Genomic DNA, 18,794 nt, shown 5'->3' on the forward strand with positions numbered 1-18,794 from the left:
TATTGTGATCGTACTAAACCCTTTGAAGTACCTGATGCAAAATAACATATTGATTGGCAGACTGGCAAAATGACTCCTGCTATATTGGAAATAGATTTTCTTAAAAAATTAACTTGGCCAAAAAATCTCTACTTCTTTTTGTTAATTGGAGATATAGCATTCAAAATGGCCTTCATTTTATTTTTTATCCACTTCAATCTCTCTTTTGTATCCTAAAAATAAGTTTCTTGCTAAAACCCCAACGAGCACTTCAAAGGATTCATTTTCAACTTTTGATGTCTCATTCTTTGGAATGCTATTTCAATGTCAATTAAATGATTGTCCTTTGTTTCCGATTTTATCACAACATCATCAATATATATTTTCATAAATCAACCAACTATCATCTATATTTTCATAAATCAACAAACTATCATCAAAACATTATATTTATCGCCCTTTGATAGGTAGCACCATTATTTTTGAGCCTGAATAGCATAACTACCCATTCTAGGTACCAATGGTACCTGAACATCTGAATGCTTTCTTATTGGATGTCCTCTTCAGCTATGTATATCTAGTTATATCTTGAACGGCCATCCATAAAGGTTAAAATTCATACCTTACTGCTTCATCTATTAGGAGATCAAGAATTGGCACAGGATATTCATTCTTAAGCGCAGTTTTGTGCAAATTTCTAAAGTCTATGCAGGCTCTAAGTTTCTCATTTTTCTTGATTACTGGAATGATATTAGACAACCATTCTATATGACCGGTAACGGTAATAAAGCTTTCTTTCAATAATATTTCTATTTCTTCCTATACCTTCAAGATTACCTCAATGGATATTTTCCTTGGAGGTTGCTGATAAGATTTGAAATCTAGTTTGATGGGCAATCTTTGCCCAACTACTTTTCCATCTAACCAATTATTCCATCATAATCCTAAGCAAAGTAATCCCTTTTTTTTGTGGAGCAAGTCAATTACTTTGTTATTATATTTAGAGTCTAAATTGTCACTAACATATATAACCTTTCAGCTCCCTTCAGTTCTCATATTTACTTCAATTAAAAGGTTAGCTTTCATATTCTCTACTTGCCTAGATTGGCATCAACATGCACCTAAGCTGCTTGTTCAAAAATCTTCAACATCAATTATACAGTCAGTATATATAATTAATTCATTTTGAACTAGTTTATTTGTCCTGTATATGCTGAGCCTCTTCAAAATAGAACCAAGTACTTGTTTTCTTAAACCCAACCTGACTTGTTGAGGAAGGTTCAATATACGTCTTGTTCTTATTCATTGATTACCTTATAGCTATATGATTGGTATGATCCTCTAGTATAATACCAAGACTTAAAACAATCATATTTATGAGAAAAAAGAGATACGAGATAATTAAAACTAGGGTCTTTATTTAATGTCATCAATAGATATAGTGATCAGCTTTACAACATCATTATCATAGAATCTAGCCTCGACCACATTAGTATACGATAGAAATGACCTACTATCAGCCCATAGAATCTCCACATCATCAGCATTGGTAGAGTGAAGATTGAATATAATAATCAGAGTGAATCCAGTCCACCGCAAGGAAAGGTTATCCATTCTCACTTTGTTTTCATGGCCACTTCCATTGGTAGGATGCTTTTAGCATTTGTTAATTCTCAAATGAAGTCGTTGATTGTTAGCTTAGTTATCACCAAATCCCTTGTATTTTACCTAATTTCTTGAATACAAAAACTAATAAAAGATTAATTAAAGAACCATTGTCGATTAGTACATGATTGATCAATCAACCACTCCAAATATATGTTTACATACAAAGGTTTAAAATGTCTACTCATCATGTTTCTCTATGACTACTCTTTTAGGTCGTGATGTCATCCCATATCCAGTTGCCTCGATAAAGTATACTTTTGTCTTTCTTTATGCTCGATCCTCAACCTAAGTGTGAAACCAATAGACTGTGCCCAGTCTACTTGACCGGCCCAGCCACATTTGGACCACTGCATGTGTGACGCACGTGAGGACAATAGGAGGAAGAATCCAATTGGAGTCTTCTTCCTCTTCCGATCACGATGAGATCAGAAGTTCATCGCGATCCAGAGACCGGCCGGATAAGGCCAAGATCAGCTATTTAAGATCCCCCCCCTTCTCCTTTGAGCATGCCCAACTTCTAGCACATCCCTGCCTTCTTCAATTATATTTCCTCCTAGCACCCTTCCTAGTTGATTTCGATCCACCTAAAAAGACATAAGCAACGTTATTACCATGCCATAATTAACTTTAATATGAGGAATTGAACCAAATTTTGTCAATAGGAGGAAGCTAGGGAGCCCTAAATTAATCAAAGATTTTTTTACACATTAAAGCACTGATTTAATTAAAAACAATTTTATACCTTGAAAGGAAAGGGTGTTTTGTAAACAACAGGACTTATTAGTCAAGAGGAAAAATATACTTCGATACTCACGTGATGACATTGTCTAAGGGATACGAATGACTAGACCATGTTAATATAATAAATTAACTTCTGGAATCTAATATTGAACCTTTAAAGTTTTAGGACCTAGTGTTTCTTGCAACACTTGAGGGAATCAAAGTATATTTTCCCTAATAATTACATAATATATGGTTGTTTTTTGTTAAAAAGATAAATATCCCCCAATCTTTTTGGTTACCTCTATAGTTTTGTTATTCAAGAGTACTTTTGGTAATTCCAAAAATAAGGTGGGATAAAATGAAGATGCCAAACTAACAACTAATTTCAAATCAGTAATTACCTAGTACAATACCATACCCAGTTGGCACCTGCAATAAAATGGTTGGAATAGTTCCATCCCTAAAGGCTCTATTTGGAACTAAAATAAATGGGTTTATCCACATTTATCCTTAAGATAACTGGCAAATGCGTTGAGTTGTTGAGTGAAATAAGTTATGCCCATCAACCAGTCAAACTGCATGATTACATTTGAACCGGGCATAGTTTATACCTAGGTTCCCATGGTACAACTTTGGTTAAAACACCCTCCCTTATCACCCTTTATAATTAGAATAAATACCAATCTACACCTCCTACAATATTAATAAAATATTTATATTATAAAATATCATGTTATATTAACACAAGAATATATGACATTATATTATAATATTATAATAATATAACATCAAATAATATTACACATTATGATAATGGGGTGACCCAGAAGGTACAACAACCACTGTTTCAGATCTATTAGCACTCCGTTTTGTTCAGGTTCGACTTGGATTCTAAGATTAAGTCTACGAATGAGGTTTTAGTCCTGAACAATCGAATGTATTCTCAAAGTGCATCTGGTACAGCTTGGTGAACAGTAAGGCTCATATATTTCACAGAACTTGCTCTTAACAAGTAAACCTAGGCTTGTTATGGATCTAAATCCCAGATCCAAGCCGAATTAGACATCCAAAAAGTTAGTGCTACCTGTCAAAAGTTTGACGAGGGTAGTCCCAATCTTAGCTCATGGAATAAATATATGAAGATGAAGATATTAATCAGGTTAGGAGCATTACTAGCTAACTTGGATCACAGTTGGATCTAAGTAGCTTAATTAGGTGCCACCCGAATAGCCGGTAGCTGACTTGTTGGTGCACCGGCAGCCGCATGCCTAACCTACCATTGTTTAAACAACATGTCAACCTACATTTACTCATATTAAGGGAGTACAGGATACATACATACATATATATAAGTGACAGTGATCGTCCCTTCAAATTTGCCAGAAGGTTAAGTTGTAGCTAGCTAGAAGCAGCCAAAGATGACCCAAGGAAAGCTCGCCTGCGTCACTGGGGGCACGGGCTTTATGGCGTCAGTGCTCATCAAGCAATTGCTGGAGAAAGGCTATGCTGTGAACACCACTGTCAGAGATCCTGGTTTGTATTACGACCAATGCTAAACTACCATCAACCTCATGAACTGTTGGATTTTGTTATTTTAAAATAAGATTTGCTTGAGTGAATATGCTGCCAGTTGAGTGCCGCAATTGGGGCAAAGCAGTTAAAAATTTAACTGCATAAATGCAGCGTGAAAACTCCAAGACCAAGAGGTGCTAGGCAGTTTTTACAGCTTTTCGTCCTCTATAAAGGCACCCTTCTCATTCGAAACAATCTGTTTTTTTATCTATTTGCTTTTATTTTTATCCGATTTAGTTCGAATTCCAGTTTTTGCAATCTATACTTCGAAATAGAGCAGCCTTGTATCCTGAAAACAATATTGCTGTTATGCATAAAAGCCATTTGCCACTCTTTTCCTAATATGAACAATCCTAAAAATCAAGATTAGCATTTCATTAATCGCATGTATTTTTGTGAAGGTTGATGTTAGTTTCGTATTAATCGTGACCTCGCTCCACTCATATCTTCTTCTTCTTTTGGGTCAGTGAGCAGTTAGCCTCACAGAAGGACGAGTGCTTTTAAAAACATATTTACATCTGGGAAATGGCTGGAAGAAAGGGAGAGGGAGCAATGGAAGGGATTTGCTTGGCTGTCAATCTTTTAATTCCAATATTTTTTTTTTGGGAATACTAGAAATCACCTTTTGGATGGTTTTTGGTATGACATTGGTCCAGGAATTGTGAAGTTGATGAGCTTACCACTCCCTTCTACATCTCACTTTCTCCGTCTTCGCTGCTTGAACTCGTCCATTCCTCAGATTTTGCGTCACCTGTGCATGCAAACATGCCATTTTCGCTGTCTTGCTACATAGTTTTCAGTTCTTTTAATTTTGTTGGTGTAGAGAAATCGGAAAAGCTCTCGCACCTCAAGGAGATGCAAAATCTAGGTTCCTTGAAAGTTTTCCGTGCAGATTTGGGGGTCGAGGGAAGCTTCGATGAAGCAGTGGCTGGCTGTGATTATGTCTTCTCTGTTGCAGCTCCAGTGAATCTGAACACTGATGATCCTGAGGTATTTGCACAATCTAAACCAGAAATGCAGAAGGATAATTGCTTACTTTGTGCATATATGTGCATGCTCATGTACTCGTGTGGATGCATGCATAGGTGCTGTGAGTGCATGCATGTATGCACGCACGCACGCACGTGTAGGCTAAGCCTCGAGGTAACAAAAAATCTAAGAAATTTACAGCCATAACGATTTGCACCAAAAACAATAGCAAAATCAGGCAGGAGGGTTGCACTGGCATGTAAGTATGCATCCATAGACGCCCTGGAACTATAGAGCACCAGGCCTCGATTCTAAAGCCATTTCATGGATATGTTTCCAGAATGAAAGAAAACTATTAGACAACGGATACTACGGTGCACCAACCATCTCCTCATTAAGTTTCCCTTGCTGATGAGGGAGGACAGGATTGGTTTGACTCATGAGAGAGTAGTAAAATTACAAATTTAGAGACTTTTTTAACACAACAATAGTAGGGAGGAGGGATATAAGTGGAGGACTTCCCTCATAAACTTTTTGGGAAGTCATCACTACCTTTTCAATTTACCTGCCCCCATTCTAAGAGAAGGCAATCAGCAGGAAGATTGTTCGAAAACACTTACAAATACTTGTTCATATATTTAATCCAGACACCGAACCAAGCGAGCATATAGAAGCATAAGAATATATAAGGCTTACGGACAATTACAGTTCCTAGTTATCTTATTAATCAATTTATTTGCTTATCTAATTTTGATGATAGAATGAGCTTATCAAACCTGCTGTCCAAGGCATTCTGAATGTGATGAAATCATGCCTGAAGGCAAAGTCAGTCAAGCGATTTGTTCTAACATCATCAGCAGCTAGTGTCTCTTTTAGAAAGTCTAAAGAGAATGGTCTTGTGCTGGATGAGGAATCTTGGTCAGATATGGAGTATCTAACTACCGTGAAGCCCCCAACATGGGTAAGCCATTGAAAGATCCTCACACTTGCAGTACTGCCAAGCAATGACCGATAATAACAGTTGATGTATGCGATATTGCAGGGATACGGAGTCTCCAAGATGCTCGCAGAGAGGGAAGCATCAAGATTTGCACAAGAGAATAATATCAACCTTCTCACCATTGTACCTGCCCTTTCAATTGGTCCTGCACCAGTTGCCAGAGCTGCAGCAAGCATTGACATGGCTCTGTCCTTGCTAACAGGTGAGGAGCAAGATCTCCAGAGTCGCTTGTGGCTTAAAGATTAAATGGTAGAATATGTATATTTTCCCCCTGAAACAGTTATTTCTTTTAATCTTTCTGTCTGGCTGCAATTATACTGCTACTTTCAGTCCCTCATTTAAATAGTTAATCCAGGAATAAGCTGGACTGCCAGGAATTATCAGCCCTCCCTCATTTATGTTACTTAAACCGATATATTCCAGACCCTTATTGCGGTTTAGTCCTGAAGCAAAATGCCCTTGCGATTTTCACCTTCTAAGGATGGCTGAATTTTTCTAATGGTGATTTCCGCTGACCACAGAACAGTAATTGTGGAAACAGCACATATCCCTTATTTATCCACTTGTTCCTCTTCAGCCTCCTCTCACTAAATCCTGATCACTTCCGAACATGAAAGGGATACTACAGAGAAAATGGATCCAAGCATTCGAATAGTTCCCCAGTTGTTGTTTGAATGTTTTGACACAAGTTAGATGATAGATGATTAGGTTAGCTAGTCTGCGACCAAAATTCGTTGGTAGGGAAAGATGGATGGAGCCATCCCCCAACACAGTACACAAGAGCAGCTTGCAATTAAGGATAGCATGCAACTTTTGCTAACCATAAATCTCAAGGATGGGAGATGGATATCAGAGCAACCATCAACAATTGATATTCCAGAGTTCCATGGATGTTCATGAGATCTTACAACATTTCGATTATAATATCACCCAATACTTTGGTGATGCCATCTTTGTACAGCATGCTCAGGCATCCAATGATCAACCAAATTGAGTAAGATTTTCGCATCCCTGAATATATAGAATTGAAGTGGGGGCTTCCTTGTTCTCATCTCTATTTTCTTTTTTCAAACCTTAATCTTGGCAGCCTCCTGCTATAAGCAAGCTAGTCATACTGGTCTTTTTGAAGTTCAAGATCTCCTAATATGAAAGAACCTTGGAGAATTTTCTTTCTGATTAATTTGATTATTGGTGCCATTCACAGGTAATGAAATGATGATCCATGGTTTGAAGATCATGCAATCAATCTCTGGCTTTATCGCAATCGGACATATTGAGGACGTCTGCAGGGCTCACATATTTGTTGCTGAGAATGAATCAGCTTCTGGTCGTTATATTTGTTGCTCAATTAACACTACTTTGCCAGAGCTTGCAAGCTTCCTCTCAAAACGATACCCGCGGTACAAAGTCCCCACTGAGTAAGCACCCCTTGTCTTAAAAGAGCTTTCTGTCAATCCAAAATGAAAATGTATTCCAGGTAGAACATAACAGTAACCATGACATAGAGACAGCAAGCCATATCCCAACTATTTGCAATCAGATATATCAATTCATCTTCTCGAATCATTTAAAGGACTACAACTTTAACAACTTCAAATGTCTCTCAACCTCCATCCAGGCCGCACTAGTATCTTCCTTGTTCATCCATATAAATCCAAAACCCTCTCCTCCCTTCTATTTCACCAGTCAGTCAGTCTTAATTACTTATCTACAACTTTACCTTAATTAGTGTGACACCTGTGTTTTTTTCATAAAAACACATTCTTAACTATATTTTTCCTTGTTTCTAACACATCCACCTCAAAATTATTATCCCTTAAGAAGTCATCTTGAGTGATTAATCCCTTATCACACATCTCCTGAATCACACAAGAAATGCAATCCTTTGCATCCATCCAAAAGCAAGACCTACCAATTCCCCTTAGAACTAAGGAAACCACACCTCAAGACCACTATTGAACCAGCATAAATGGCTATTATTTACAAAATCAAATCACAGAAAGTTAGTAGTGAATAAAGCATACTTATCATCTCAAATCCAAGTACTAATTGAATTTCCTTCTTATGAAAATTACTTGCAGTTTTGGTGAACTACCAGAAAAGGCTGAGTTGAGCCTCTCCTCAGAGAAGTTAATGAAAGCAGGCTTTGAGTTCAAGTACAAGCAACTTGAAGAAATCTATGATGAAACTGTCAAATATGCCAAGGCCACAGGACTGCTGCCATCAAAATGAGGCTAACATCAAGTACTAGAATTTGAGAATCTAGGAAGCGACCATCTAAGTATTCTCTGGATTGCTTCCAAAATAAGTCTTCTGCCTAGAACAGCAGCATCAAGTTTATAGTTAGTTGTTTCCTACATTTTATTGAGGAGCTTCAAGCTGATTAGGAGTTCTTTTAATCTGTCAGTGATGTTGTTATCCTGTTCTGAATCTAGAATGAGTGCATTTCGTATATGCACCTACCATATCTGCCTCTAGTGTTGTGGGTATATGTCACCTTGTTTTGATATTGAATAACTAAATATTGATCGGGTTACTCCACAAAAAAGAATGATATATGGTGAACTACCATTCTCCTGTGCACTGGAATTTCCCGGTCAGTTTGATAATCTGACATAAGTATTCCAAGAAGAAATAGGTTAATTTAAGCCATCTAAGAGATCCAATTCTTCCTCCAGTGCACACCCCCTATCTCCTGTATTATTTCAAAAATTCCTCCAATAATTCACATCCTTTCTACAGGTTGTCCAAATCAATTCAGATGAGCTATGAGTTTTAATTTAAACTGACACAATTTTCCCCAAGACGAAAATAAAATCATATGGTATAAATGATGTCATTTGTTTCTGTACATATATTTTAACGTTGTTACCTTGGACATGTTTTTGTCCACATGCTCTAAATTAATTATCCATCCCTCTATGTTATCGATTTTTCCTGCTATTTTACTTTTCCAGAATTTTCTATTAAAATATTTTGAGATTCTTCTTCAAACCTTCCAAGTCAAAGGTCCTGATGCCACAAAGTGTTGAGACTTCCAATAAGCTACTTCGTTGCAGACCTTGAAGGTCCTAACTATATCTTGAAGCCAATTCAGCAAGAGATATACATCATTCTAAAAGAAAACCTTCAGTGGACCTTCATTATATGATCGTTTCAATGTGGGGATTTTGAAAAGTTATTTTGCATCTTGGACCTTCAGTGTCATACCATAAACATTAAAGGTAAACAAATAAAAACCACTTGAATCATTGTAGTCAAAATTCTACTTTATTATAATATTCATTTGCCTGTGGAAATTGAGCAAATTTGCTGGATGCATAACTGAAATGAGCGGCAACTTATCATCTGAGACTAATGGTCCGTATTTAAAAAGCTGTACTGTCATCTGAAGAAGGATGGGGAGGTTTGAAGGCCTCAGGTTAATCAGATGACATTGAAAAGACAAGTTGTTACAAGTGATTTTACATGTAGAATGAACGGAATTGGTTAGTATAGAAGTATAAGAAATGCCAATGAGAGCTAACGAGGTCCCTAAGCCTAAATCTGAAATGCAAACAAGATGTTCTGATGGATTCCAGATGAGGTGAAAATTGAGAAATATAGGGAAATGCAGCTTCAAGAGACACTGCATGATAAAAAAATAAACCATTGCAGTGTATGTAAAGTGGTCTAAAACAAACTTGGCACTAACTTGCACTAACTTGCAGTTGATAGTTCCATTGTGCTGCTCAAGTTTGCTGCAATGTACAATTTGTTTTTCTAAGATCATGCTTGCTTTTCATGTACTGTATATTCAAGGATTTCTCCATCAAGATCGCACCAGATAAAGAGAATATAGTCATAGTCATGAAGGAAATGCAAAAGCATTGAGCATATGTCATGAGTGAATTACAGATTGATGTCAAGAGCAGAAAATTGGTGCCTAATACCAGCCCAAAGCAACGTTAAGCGAGAGGGGAAATTGCCATTAAACCTATAGGGTCAGTTGGTGGTTAGGGGATTTCCCTTATTGATAATCAAAATTCACCATTTAGAGCTCATCTAACAAAGGAGCATCCCTCTGACTTCCCATAGATTTGGAAAATGTTCTAGACAAAGAGAAAGATGAGCATAACCATAACCGTGCAGTCTTATCACAAATATTTAGAATTGGCTTTATAGATCTTCATTTTCCAAGCATTCCTATTTCGGGTCATCTCTGATGTTATTTCAAGACATAAAGAAAGACAAAAATGTTTATAACAAACTATGTCATCTTAACAGAGGGACAATATATAAGACTCAAATGGAAATAAAAATTTGGATATTTGTAAACGAGAAATAATAGACGCCCCTATAATTGCAGAAAAAAAGTCAGTTTTTCCAGTAGTCAGGTAATTATCCTTTCGAGCCGAGCCAGTTCCTGTGGGAGTTTCAATGGGGTAGGGCTCCAGTTGCAATGGCGGTTGAAATTGAAGTGGGAGTCCTTCATTTCGTTAACAACCCTGAGGCATCAATCAATTAGGAACATAATTAACTTAATCTACTCTTTATGTCGATTAATAAAATAAATGGAATAATATAGAATACATCTTAAGCACTTAAATAAATGATAAGTCACACAACTTCATTAACTGAAGTTAGAAAAAACTTGTGATGAGATAATTTTTCTTTTCTACAAAGCTTCTGCATTCAGGAACAAGACTTTTAAGTCGTAGACTATCCAATCTTAGATATATAGATGTTAATCAAATTTATATTTAAATCTTCAAGATCAACTGGCCAAATCAATCTCTTTTAAACTCTTTTCCTAGATTGATTGCACTAACCAGATTAAGAGTACAATCTTCTTGCATCTCAGACTCTCACTGGATTTTGTTTGTCACACATAGTTTTTCAAACATTAGTTGGTTCTTGGCAATTTTTTCTTTTAATTTTATCGCTTTAAGCCATGCACTTTTATCTGGTCCAACTGGTCCTTGTGCTCCTTAATTGGTGTGAATGGAAGTTCAGGCAATTGATTGAAGTTGAAGCAGCAAAGAGATTTTTTTTTAAAAAAAAAAATCATACGTGTAACAAAATAACACAAGTCTGGGAAGCACCCTCAGGTGGCACTGTTTATTTGGAAGGTGGCCTGAGGTTGTCTGCCCACCAGGGGAGTGTTGGCCCGGAGGGATGAGCATCACCCCAACTTGTGGGGCTTGTCAGGCGGCGGCGGAGTCTATATCCACGTCTTATTCAAATGCCGCGAGCTGCTCAGATTTGGGAGTGCGTCTTGGCCTCTTCTGTTTTGTGCCTGGAATGCATGTCAGTTGAGAATTTTCTGATCTTTCTGAAAGAGTCCTCTCAGAGGCCCGACCAGTAGGAGCAGAGGCTTAGGGCGGCCTATCTGGCTTATCACTGCTTGCTAGATAGGAACGTCCGAGTCTTTGAGGAAAGATGTGCACATTCAAGAGTGGTGGTGGATAGGGCCATACTTCATGCAACGAAGGTCCTTGACATCACTGCGTCGGCACCTCTTAGGTTGGCTAGGAAAATCTGGGGCTCTCACTCCGCTCATGTAGCGTCTAGGATTATGCTCTTCTCCTGAGAGCCCCCACCCCTGGTTTCCTCAAAGTAAACTTCGACGACAGTGTCACGGCGAGCGGATGTTGCGGCGTCTGCTTTTTCATCAAAGATCAGCAGGCCAAATTAGTGGTGGCTAGGGGCCATCTTCGATTAGACCGTTGTTGGAGCCGAGGTCAGAGCCACTTGGAAGGGCGTCTCTTATGCGAGATGAGTGCTGGGTGCAGTTTGCATTATTCTTGAGGGGATGCCGCCACGGTGATCGAGGAGATTCAGAATTCCAGGCGATCTTCCAGGGGGATGCAGTTGATCCATGACATTCGCCGTCTTTTAGGTGAATGCACTGCCTTTCGAGCTTCTACTGTGTACAGAGAGGCCAACAGTGTTGCGGATTGAGTGGCTTCTTATATAGCCAAACAATCTGGAGATATCATCTGGGAGGGACGCGACCTTATACTGTCTTCTTTATATTTTCTACTTCTTTCTGGCTTTATAGGCTACACTCATACCCATTGTGTGTGAGTAGCCGATGTCCCAAAAAAAAAAAATCATCGTGTATGTAAACTTTCATACATAAGTAACATATAACAATATAATGAACATGTAAAATATCCCACCACTCATACAATTGATCATCTCTGCACTTGGAACAACACTATGCACCATGAACTCATTTGAATGTGAATAATGATTAGTATCCTCTAGTACTAATATGACAAATGTATATCTGTTAAAAAATCTAGAATATATGTTCTCATTAAACTGCTTGGATTCATCTTCCCGTTATCATAAATTGTGTTAGTATGATATGTAAATTTGATGTTATATATTAATTAATACTTATATCCGGAAATAATTTCTGGATATGTCTTAAAGGTTGTCTAAAGATTGCATTAGCATATTTGTCAAATACAATGAATATAGCTCTTCACATACCTGTCAAAATATTATAGAATATTATAATTTATGAAATTTGAGAATACCATTATAAATTGCGAGCAGTTTAACTTTTACTATCTTTATCACAAGAAAGAAGATTTGGGATTATCAATGGCATATCCACTAAATTTTGTCATTCCTTCTATTATTGTGACCTTCTTGTGACCCCTCACACATATACTAAGAATCTTGTTAGCATCAACGGAGAAAATAGTCGCATCAAAACTAAATTATGCATACCGCAAAAATATTGTTAGGGATAAATTTACCCTAAGCATAAAAGGGCAATTGTTTGGTTAGCATGGAGAATGAAGTGGGTAATTGTGAATTGATTGTAAAGTTATTGTTTTTGAACATGCTATGACATCAGTTGCTAACCAATATGCGTTATATCTATTATTAAGCAACTAGGATTGGGTTCATCTGGCAGCCTACAAATTTTGAAAAAAAATAATAATAAAGAATAACACTAATGAAACAAGTAGAGCATTTTTATGAAATGGATTACTGATTTTAAAATTTACCGTGACCGAAGCTCATGGTATCCTCTAATATTAGGTCTATTTGCAACTTACTAAATGCAATGGTCGATAAACCAACTCTCATGAAAGAAATTTTTGAACCTCCAATAATTTAATTTTCTATAAAATAGTTATTTCATGATTAGTATGATATCTCTATATGTTGTTTCTTTCACTGCTTTCAATGCCCTGCATTTCTAATGTTAAATAAGGTAATAGTCACTAAAACACTGCAATAGTTACAATTGCTGTAACTAAAAATTATTCATAATATTTCCCTATTTTATGAAGGTAATTAAGCATTTATAAGCACCTTTCATCAAAAACAATGATATCTCTTTGGGTCTACCCTAAACCCAATGAAGTTACTCAACAACGTATATGAGCATTCTAAGAACTACGGTAACAGCTATCATGTTTATCATGATAATATATTTTTTGGTTGATTGTGAAAATAATATGAGATTTTTGTATCTTGATCAATCAACTAGGACTCATTATCAATGATCTTGTTTCTTTACTCTATATTTTCTACAGCAACATTCTTAATTTGATATAACCCACCCAGTTGCAAATGCTCCAATGGTCTATGCACAAGCTCATTCATGATGATATCTTTCATATCAAAACCCTTAATTAAGAAAAATAAATGACATCAGAAATATGCAATCATATAGCACTTATTCTTGGAGAATAATTCACATATTTTACCTCATAACACAAACTTCCAAATCTTACACATGAAACCACATCTCTCAAATGTGTATACGTTGTGTTCAGGTGATACATCCTTGTATTGGAAGCTCCTTTGCGTAGCTGATGAAATGCAAAATACTCCTGCTAACTCATGATCTAGTAAAAATGTGAAGTTCAAAGTTAGAATAACAATGTCTTATTTTTTTAAAAAAAAATTGAGGATTAAATGTATTACTAAAAGTATATATATGCGAGCCTATGCTTGAACTCTTTCTGGTCAATTTGAAACTCTTCTATCATATGCTCTTCAACCTTAATGAAAGAAATGAATACAGAGTCAAGGCTACTATGCTAAAGGATCAATTTAGCACAGTCATGTATTAGTGTTTATATACCTTATGCATGATAGGTGTAGATAATACATCTGAATCACACATAATGATATATGATAAGAATGGTGAATTGATCCTTAAGGAAATTTTAAAAGACATTGTCTCATCCCAAATGATTACTTCTACACATTGAGATTGATGACTAATTGCATACAATGAAGTTTCATGCAATTGTAATGGAATTTTAAATCTCAAATGACGCTTTTAAGCGTCGGCGAGTTTCCAGCCCACGCACCCCAAAGCGTGGGTCAGACGTCGGGCAGGTGGGCGTGGGTCCGGTTTTTGCCGATGCTAAGAGAAAGCGTCGGCAGAAATAGGGCTTTCCCGACGCTAATAGAAGCGTCGGCAAAAACGACATTTGCCGACGCTTTAAAGTGTCAGGAAAGCCCAAAGCATTCCCAGTTTTGGGTTTTCGCCGACGCTTTAAAGCGTCGGCAAATGTATTTTGGCCGACGCTTTAAAGCGTCGGCGTAGGCGTGCCACAACTTTTTTTACTAACGCTTTAAAGCGTTGGGATTGCTATTTTTTTTAAAAAAAATAAAAATACGAATGTAAATTAAAGCCATATCAACCTGTGCTCGGATTATGAGGATGTATGCATTCCTAGCGGCACCATTTAACACTGAATCTGCATCGTCATGCCTTAGGAGCTTAAGAGCCTCCTCCTCTTGCAATGCAAAGACCTTAAGAGCATAACACAAGAAAAAATGTATAGACTTAAATTATCTCTACCCAACCACAGTTAATACTCTTCTTATGAAGATATTAAACAAAATGACACAGGAAATCTTTTAGACAGCGTTCAACTGACGTTCCTCACTGTAAGTTCTACTCAAATCTTGATTGCAGTTAGATCTTCAAATGGAACATGATTGCATCTCAACAGGGCAACGATATGCGGTGTGGCAAAAACATATAACATAGTAATATTAAGTAAAAACTAACATTTTGAAATAATGAATCAATTTGGACAAGGAAATAGATAAGGAAGCTTGGCATATATACTTTCAGGCAAAGATAACACATGAAACAAGATAAGGTATAATTTCTGCCACCATATAAACTGAAAGGTTATTATAATGTAAGACCTGTGGTGCAGAATCGGCACCAGCAGAGACAGCAGCCTGTGATTCCTTTAACACAGTGAGCCAATCCTTTTGCTTACGTGCTTCATTACACTTGGCCAAATGGGTCTGGAGAGCATGCACTTGTGAGAAGTCATTAGAGCTGGTTTCCTTTCGTGATAGCTTGTAATGGTGAATTGCCTTCTCAGCTTCTCCCAGTCTGTGAAATATGTGCAGAAATATCAAGTTTTGTTTAAATAAGGCTATGGAAGAAGTAAATTATAAGGAAAGATGCCACCCTTCCTTTGAGTTTAGTACTCCACATGGAAGAAGATCACCAGCAATCTTTAGCTTTAGGCTCTCCTTCATAGGCCGAAGTAATCCTACAAAGATAGATGCAAGATGTAAAGATCATCAAGCATCGAAGGTTCGTCGAACTGAGAGAGAGATCTCGATCAATAATCAAGCACTAGCAGTACCACCTGGCGGCAGAATGTTTGAGGATAGACTAAAAATTCTTAATCACATGAAACGATGCATTTCTATGCACTGATTTATGCTACACAAGAAAATAGCAATAGCTTTTCTCAGTTTTAGCCTCTCCTTCAGAGGCCAAAGTAATCCTGCAAAGAATGATGCCAGATGCAGGGAATCATTAAGCAGCAAAAATTTGCTGAACTGAGAAATCAAACAGTAGTAGCAGTACCACCTGGGGGCAAATGTTAATTTCACAAATGACAAGACCACCATCCAAAGGCTGCCACTTCACACAGCAAATTCTGTTTGGTCGATGGGCAAACTCACCCAGCCTCCATACCCCAAACAAATTCAGCTCCTCGTATATTTGGAAAATGCTTTCCATTTAATCCTGCATGTCCATGAGAAGGGAATTCAGACCAGCCTTTTGCAGCCATCAATCTATATTTTTAGTCATTAATCTACGATAAAGTTACAAATGTGAATAGAACCATTACTACCTTTACAATCTAGCTCTATACCGTTGTACTTCACCCTTACCTTGCAACCAATCAAGTTGTTTTTTAGAATTGGGATCTGCCCCAGCAGTCAACCTTCTGCTTAGCAACCAGAAGTTCTCGATTCGATTATCAGATGGTGCATCCCCAAAAAATTGATCCTGGATAATTAGTGTGAGTGGATGAAGGAGGAGGAGGAGGTTGACTGAGAACAACAAGCACAAACCATATTCTAGCAGCTGCTCAAGTTTAATCCTTCTTTATTAATCTCAATTTAGCAAAAAGAGAAGATCAAAACTTGATAGATGATAACTATGCATACCTTGCTACTAGATCCGTTGGCAGATTATTTATCATAAACAATACTCAAATATTTGTTTCCTCCAAGACGCTGCAAAATATTTTTCTGACATGGCATATACAGATCTTCTGCGTCCATGACAACCCTGCAGTCTCTGGGACTCATAAGAGGTACATCCGTATTTCAACCATAATCCATGAATTTGAGCTGCAAAAACAATCCTAAAAGCAACCACTGACATGAATAAATCTCTGCAACTAGGATTTCCATAACTAAGAGATACCTGCTTCAGAAGCACATGCAAGAAAATCAAACAAAACCCCAAATCCTTCACAGAGACTTGACAGTCCAGACCCGTCTCTCCTATTATACTTCTTCAACCTACTTAAAATTAAAAACCTGACAGAGCATAATTACATTCCAATTACAACAGATATCATACTTCAAACACAAAGAAAGGCAGGAAGCTTTGGAAGAACCTAAAGAGAAGAAACTTGTCCCAATGTACACTAGAAGGCCTGTTCATGAAATCTCATTAGTTTTTTCAAGTGTTTTGTTCAGAAACCAAGATAGCCAATTGGTTTAGAAAATTGACCTTGTAAACGAGTTCCAAACAAGGTCTATAACAGAGTGTTTAAGCCGGCCACAAACAGTAATGTCTGGATCACCTGAGCTTTCTCATCCTAAAGCAATAAAAGTGGTTTCACGTACAATTTTTTTTGAAAACAAAAGCTAAACGAACCATCAACCTCATGGATCATGCATATTTGTGTAATTAAGTCATACATTTCCTCCACCCATCTGAGGAACAAGAGCAGTAGGAATGATAACAGTGGTGCCAAGCATAACCAGGTAGTGCTGGAAACCGAGAAGGATAACAGTGGTGCCGGGGGACTCGCTCATGGGGAACATGAGTCCCTGGGGGGCGAGATCAAGGGCCTTCTTGGCCCAGGCGGTGGAGAGCTCCGGAAGGCGGAGGATGGCCGGGGTGCGGGCGGCGGCGAGGGTCGGGGATCTCGGCGAGGGTCGGGGAGGAGCGCAGGAGGAAGAGGCCGTAGAGGGTCTCGCCGGCGATGAGGCGGGACTTGAGGATCCGCGGTTCGAGGGAGAGGGGGGCGAAGTCAGGATCCAAGGAGGCGGCGAAGAGGCGGGCGAAGATATCATCGTCGGAGCCGTTCTGCTTCTTGAATCTGGAGGGGGTTAGGGAGGGGGGGCGATGATGATGAGAGAGAGAGAGAGAAGACGAGGAATGGGGATGATGATCCCCTCTTAAAAAACTCTGGAATGGGTTGAGGGTGGAGGGCGGTGGCCGGGAAAACGGAAAGAGAGGGAGGGCTCGTTGCCGACGACGCTTTTTAGCGTCGTCTTATCCGGCGACTACACCGACGCTTATTAGCGTCGTCCTTTGCCGACACTTTTTACAAGCGTCGGCAAATTTTGACGCTAGACCAAATATTGCCGACGCTTGTGGAAAGCGTCGGCAAAAAAGCGTCGGTAAAACCGACTTTTCCTGTAGTGTTAAAATGGAATCAAACATAGCTTTCTAGTCTGGATTCAAGCCCTAATACATTTGTTGAAATTCCGAATGCTATTCCTTTTCATCATATTGAATCTCTTCTCACATCAGTCTATTTTCCGTAGAATGATAATCACATTCCATGAGCATGGGTATAGGCTGAAACTACTCACTGATTTGCCATTTTTAATCTAGAATCTATATATTCAATTTCAGCCAAAGCATGATCATGTAACTGGTGTGGTGAAAACTCTGAAGGTCAAAGGATGAACTTCGCTAAAAACAAAGTCGCTTTCTTTTCTCTTCCTGTGGAGTGATTGATTATAACCCTATTTGATTTTGATGAGCTCAAAGCATTTGAGTATATCTTATGTTTACTAATGAATTCAATCTAATGTTTCAGTGAAAATCTTGTAAATTTATGGTTAAGTGTCTCTAGATTTGGTTCAAGACATTTTGGATAAGTTAAGAAGTGAATCTGAACCAAAGTCTGAGACTCGAGTCGACTCCGGGATATTACGAGTCGACTTCAAGCGTATCAGAAGCACTGGCACAGGCTCGAGTCGACTCTGGATCATTTCGAGTCGACTCCGACTGAGAACAGACAGACGAACAGAAAGACTCAACTCAAAACCTGTCAGCGAGCCGACTCCTGAAGACGCGAGTCGACTCCGATGCTTGCCGAGTCGACTCCGGAGTAGTATGAGTCGACTCCAGGGAGTTACAGACAGAAAGACAGAGAAGTCATTTTGAACCCTGAGAGCCGAGTTGACTCCTGAGGAACGCGAGTCGACTCCGATAGTTGGCAGGTCGACTCCACAGGAAGCGAGAGTCGACTCTCAGTGTTATACAAGGCAAAAGTTAGAGAGCAACTTTCGGACACTGAGAGCCGAGTCGACTTCCGCAAAGCCCGAGTCGACTCCTAGACAGCGC

General features: G+C 38.3%; 2 protein-coding genes across 5 annotated transcripts; one reads left to right on the forward strand and one right to left on the reverse strand.

Annotated features, from left to right (window-relative positions):
* Nucleotides 1–3,687: 3,687 nt before the first annotated feature.
* Nucleotides 3,688–8,304, forward strand: BAN (NAD(P)-binding Rossmann-fold superfamily protein). Its single transcript, XM_008780203.4, has 6 exons — nt 3,688–3,903; nt 4,766–4,932; nt 5,672–5,872; nt 5,954–6,113; nt 7,116–7,329; nt 7,993–8,304. The coding sequence occupies exons 1-6, from the start codon at nt 3,789–3,791 to the stop codon at nt 8,141–8,143; spliced, it is 1,008 nt and encodes a 335-aa protein (XP_008778425.1). The 5' UTR covers nt 3,688–3,788; the 3' UTR covers nt 8,144–8,304.
* A 1,740-nt stretch (nt 8,305–10,044) lies between these two features.
* On the reverse strand, nt 10,045–17,636 carry LOC103698209 (inactive TPR repeat-containing thioredoxin TTL3-like). Of its 4 annotated transcripts, none has more exons than XM_089924878.1 (11): nt 16,941–17,636; nt 16,629–16,863; nt 16,367–16,490; nt 16,088–16,283; nt 15,780–15,938; nt 15,553–15,693; nt 15,369–15,453; nt 15,095–15,290; nt 14,579–14,689; nt 13,630–13,770; nt 10,045–10,398 (listed from the first exon to the last, which is right to left on the reverse strand). In XM_089924878.1, the coding sequence occupies exons 7-10, from the start codon at nt 15,437–15,439 to the stop codon at nt 13,759–13,761; spliced, it is 390 nt and encodes a 129-aa protein (XP_089781004.1). In that variant the 5' UTR covers nt 15,440–15,453; nt 15,553–15,693; nt 15,780–15,938; nt 16,088–16,283; nt 16,367–16,490; nt 16,629–16,863; nt 16,941–17,636; the 3' UTR covers nt 10,045–10,398; nt 13,630–13,758. The 4 variants fall into 4 exon arrangements, with proteins under 4 accessions (XP_089781004.1, XP_089781003.1, XP_089781001.1 ...); XM_089924877.1 differs by having other exon boundaries at nt 16,088–16,205; nt 16,367–16,499; nt 16,629–17,028; nt 17,132–17,631; XM_089924875.1 differs by having other exon boundaries at nt 15,369–15,693; nt 16,088–16,205; nt 16,367–17,636.
* Nucleotides 17,637–18,794: the final 1,158 nt, after the last annotated feature.

The sequence above is a fragment of the Phoenix dactylifera genome, chromosome 8 (assembly GCF_051530095.1).
Source record: "Phoenix dactylifera cultivar Ajwa chromosome 8, Ajwa_hap1_PhDact_Kaust_v1.1, whole genome shotgun sequence".
NCBI classification, from domain to species: domain Eukaryota; kingdom Viridiplantae; phylum Streptophyta; class Magnoliopsida; order Arecales; family Arecaceae; genus Phoenix; species Phoenix dactylifera.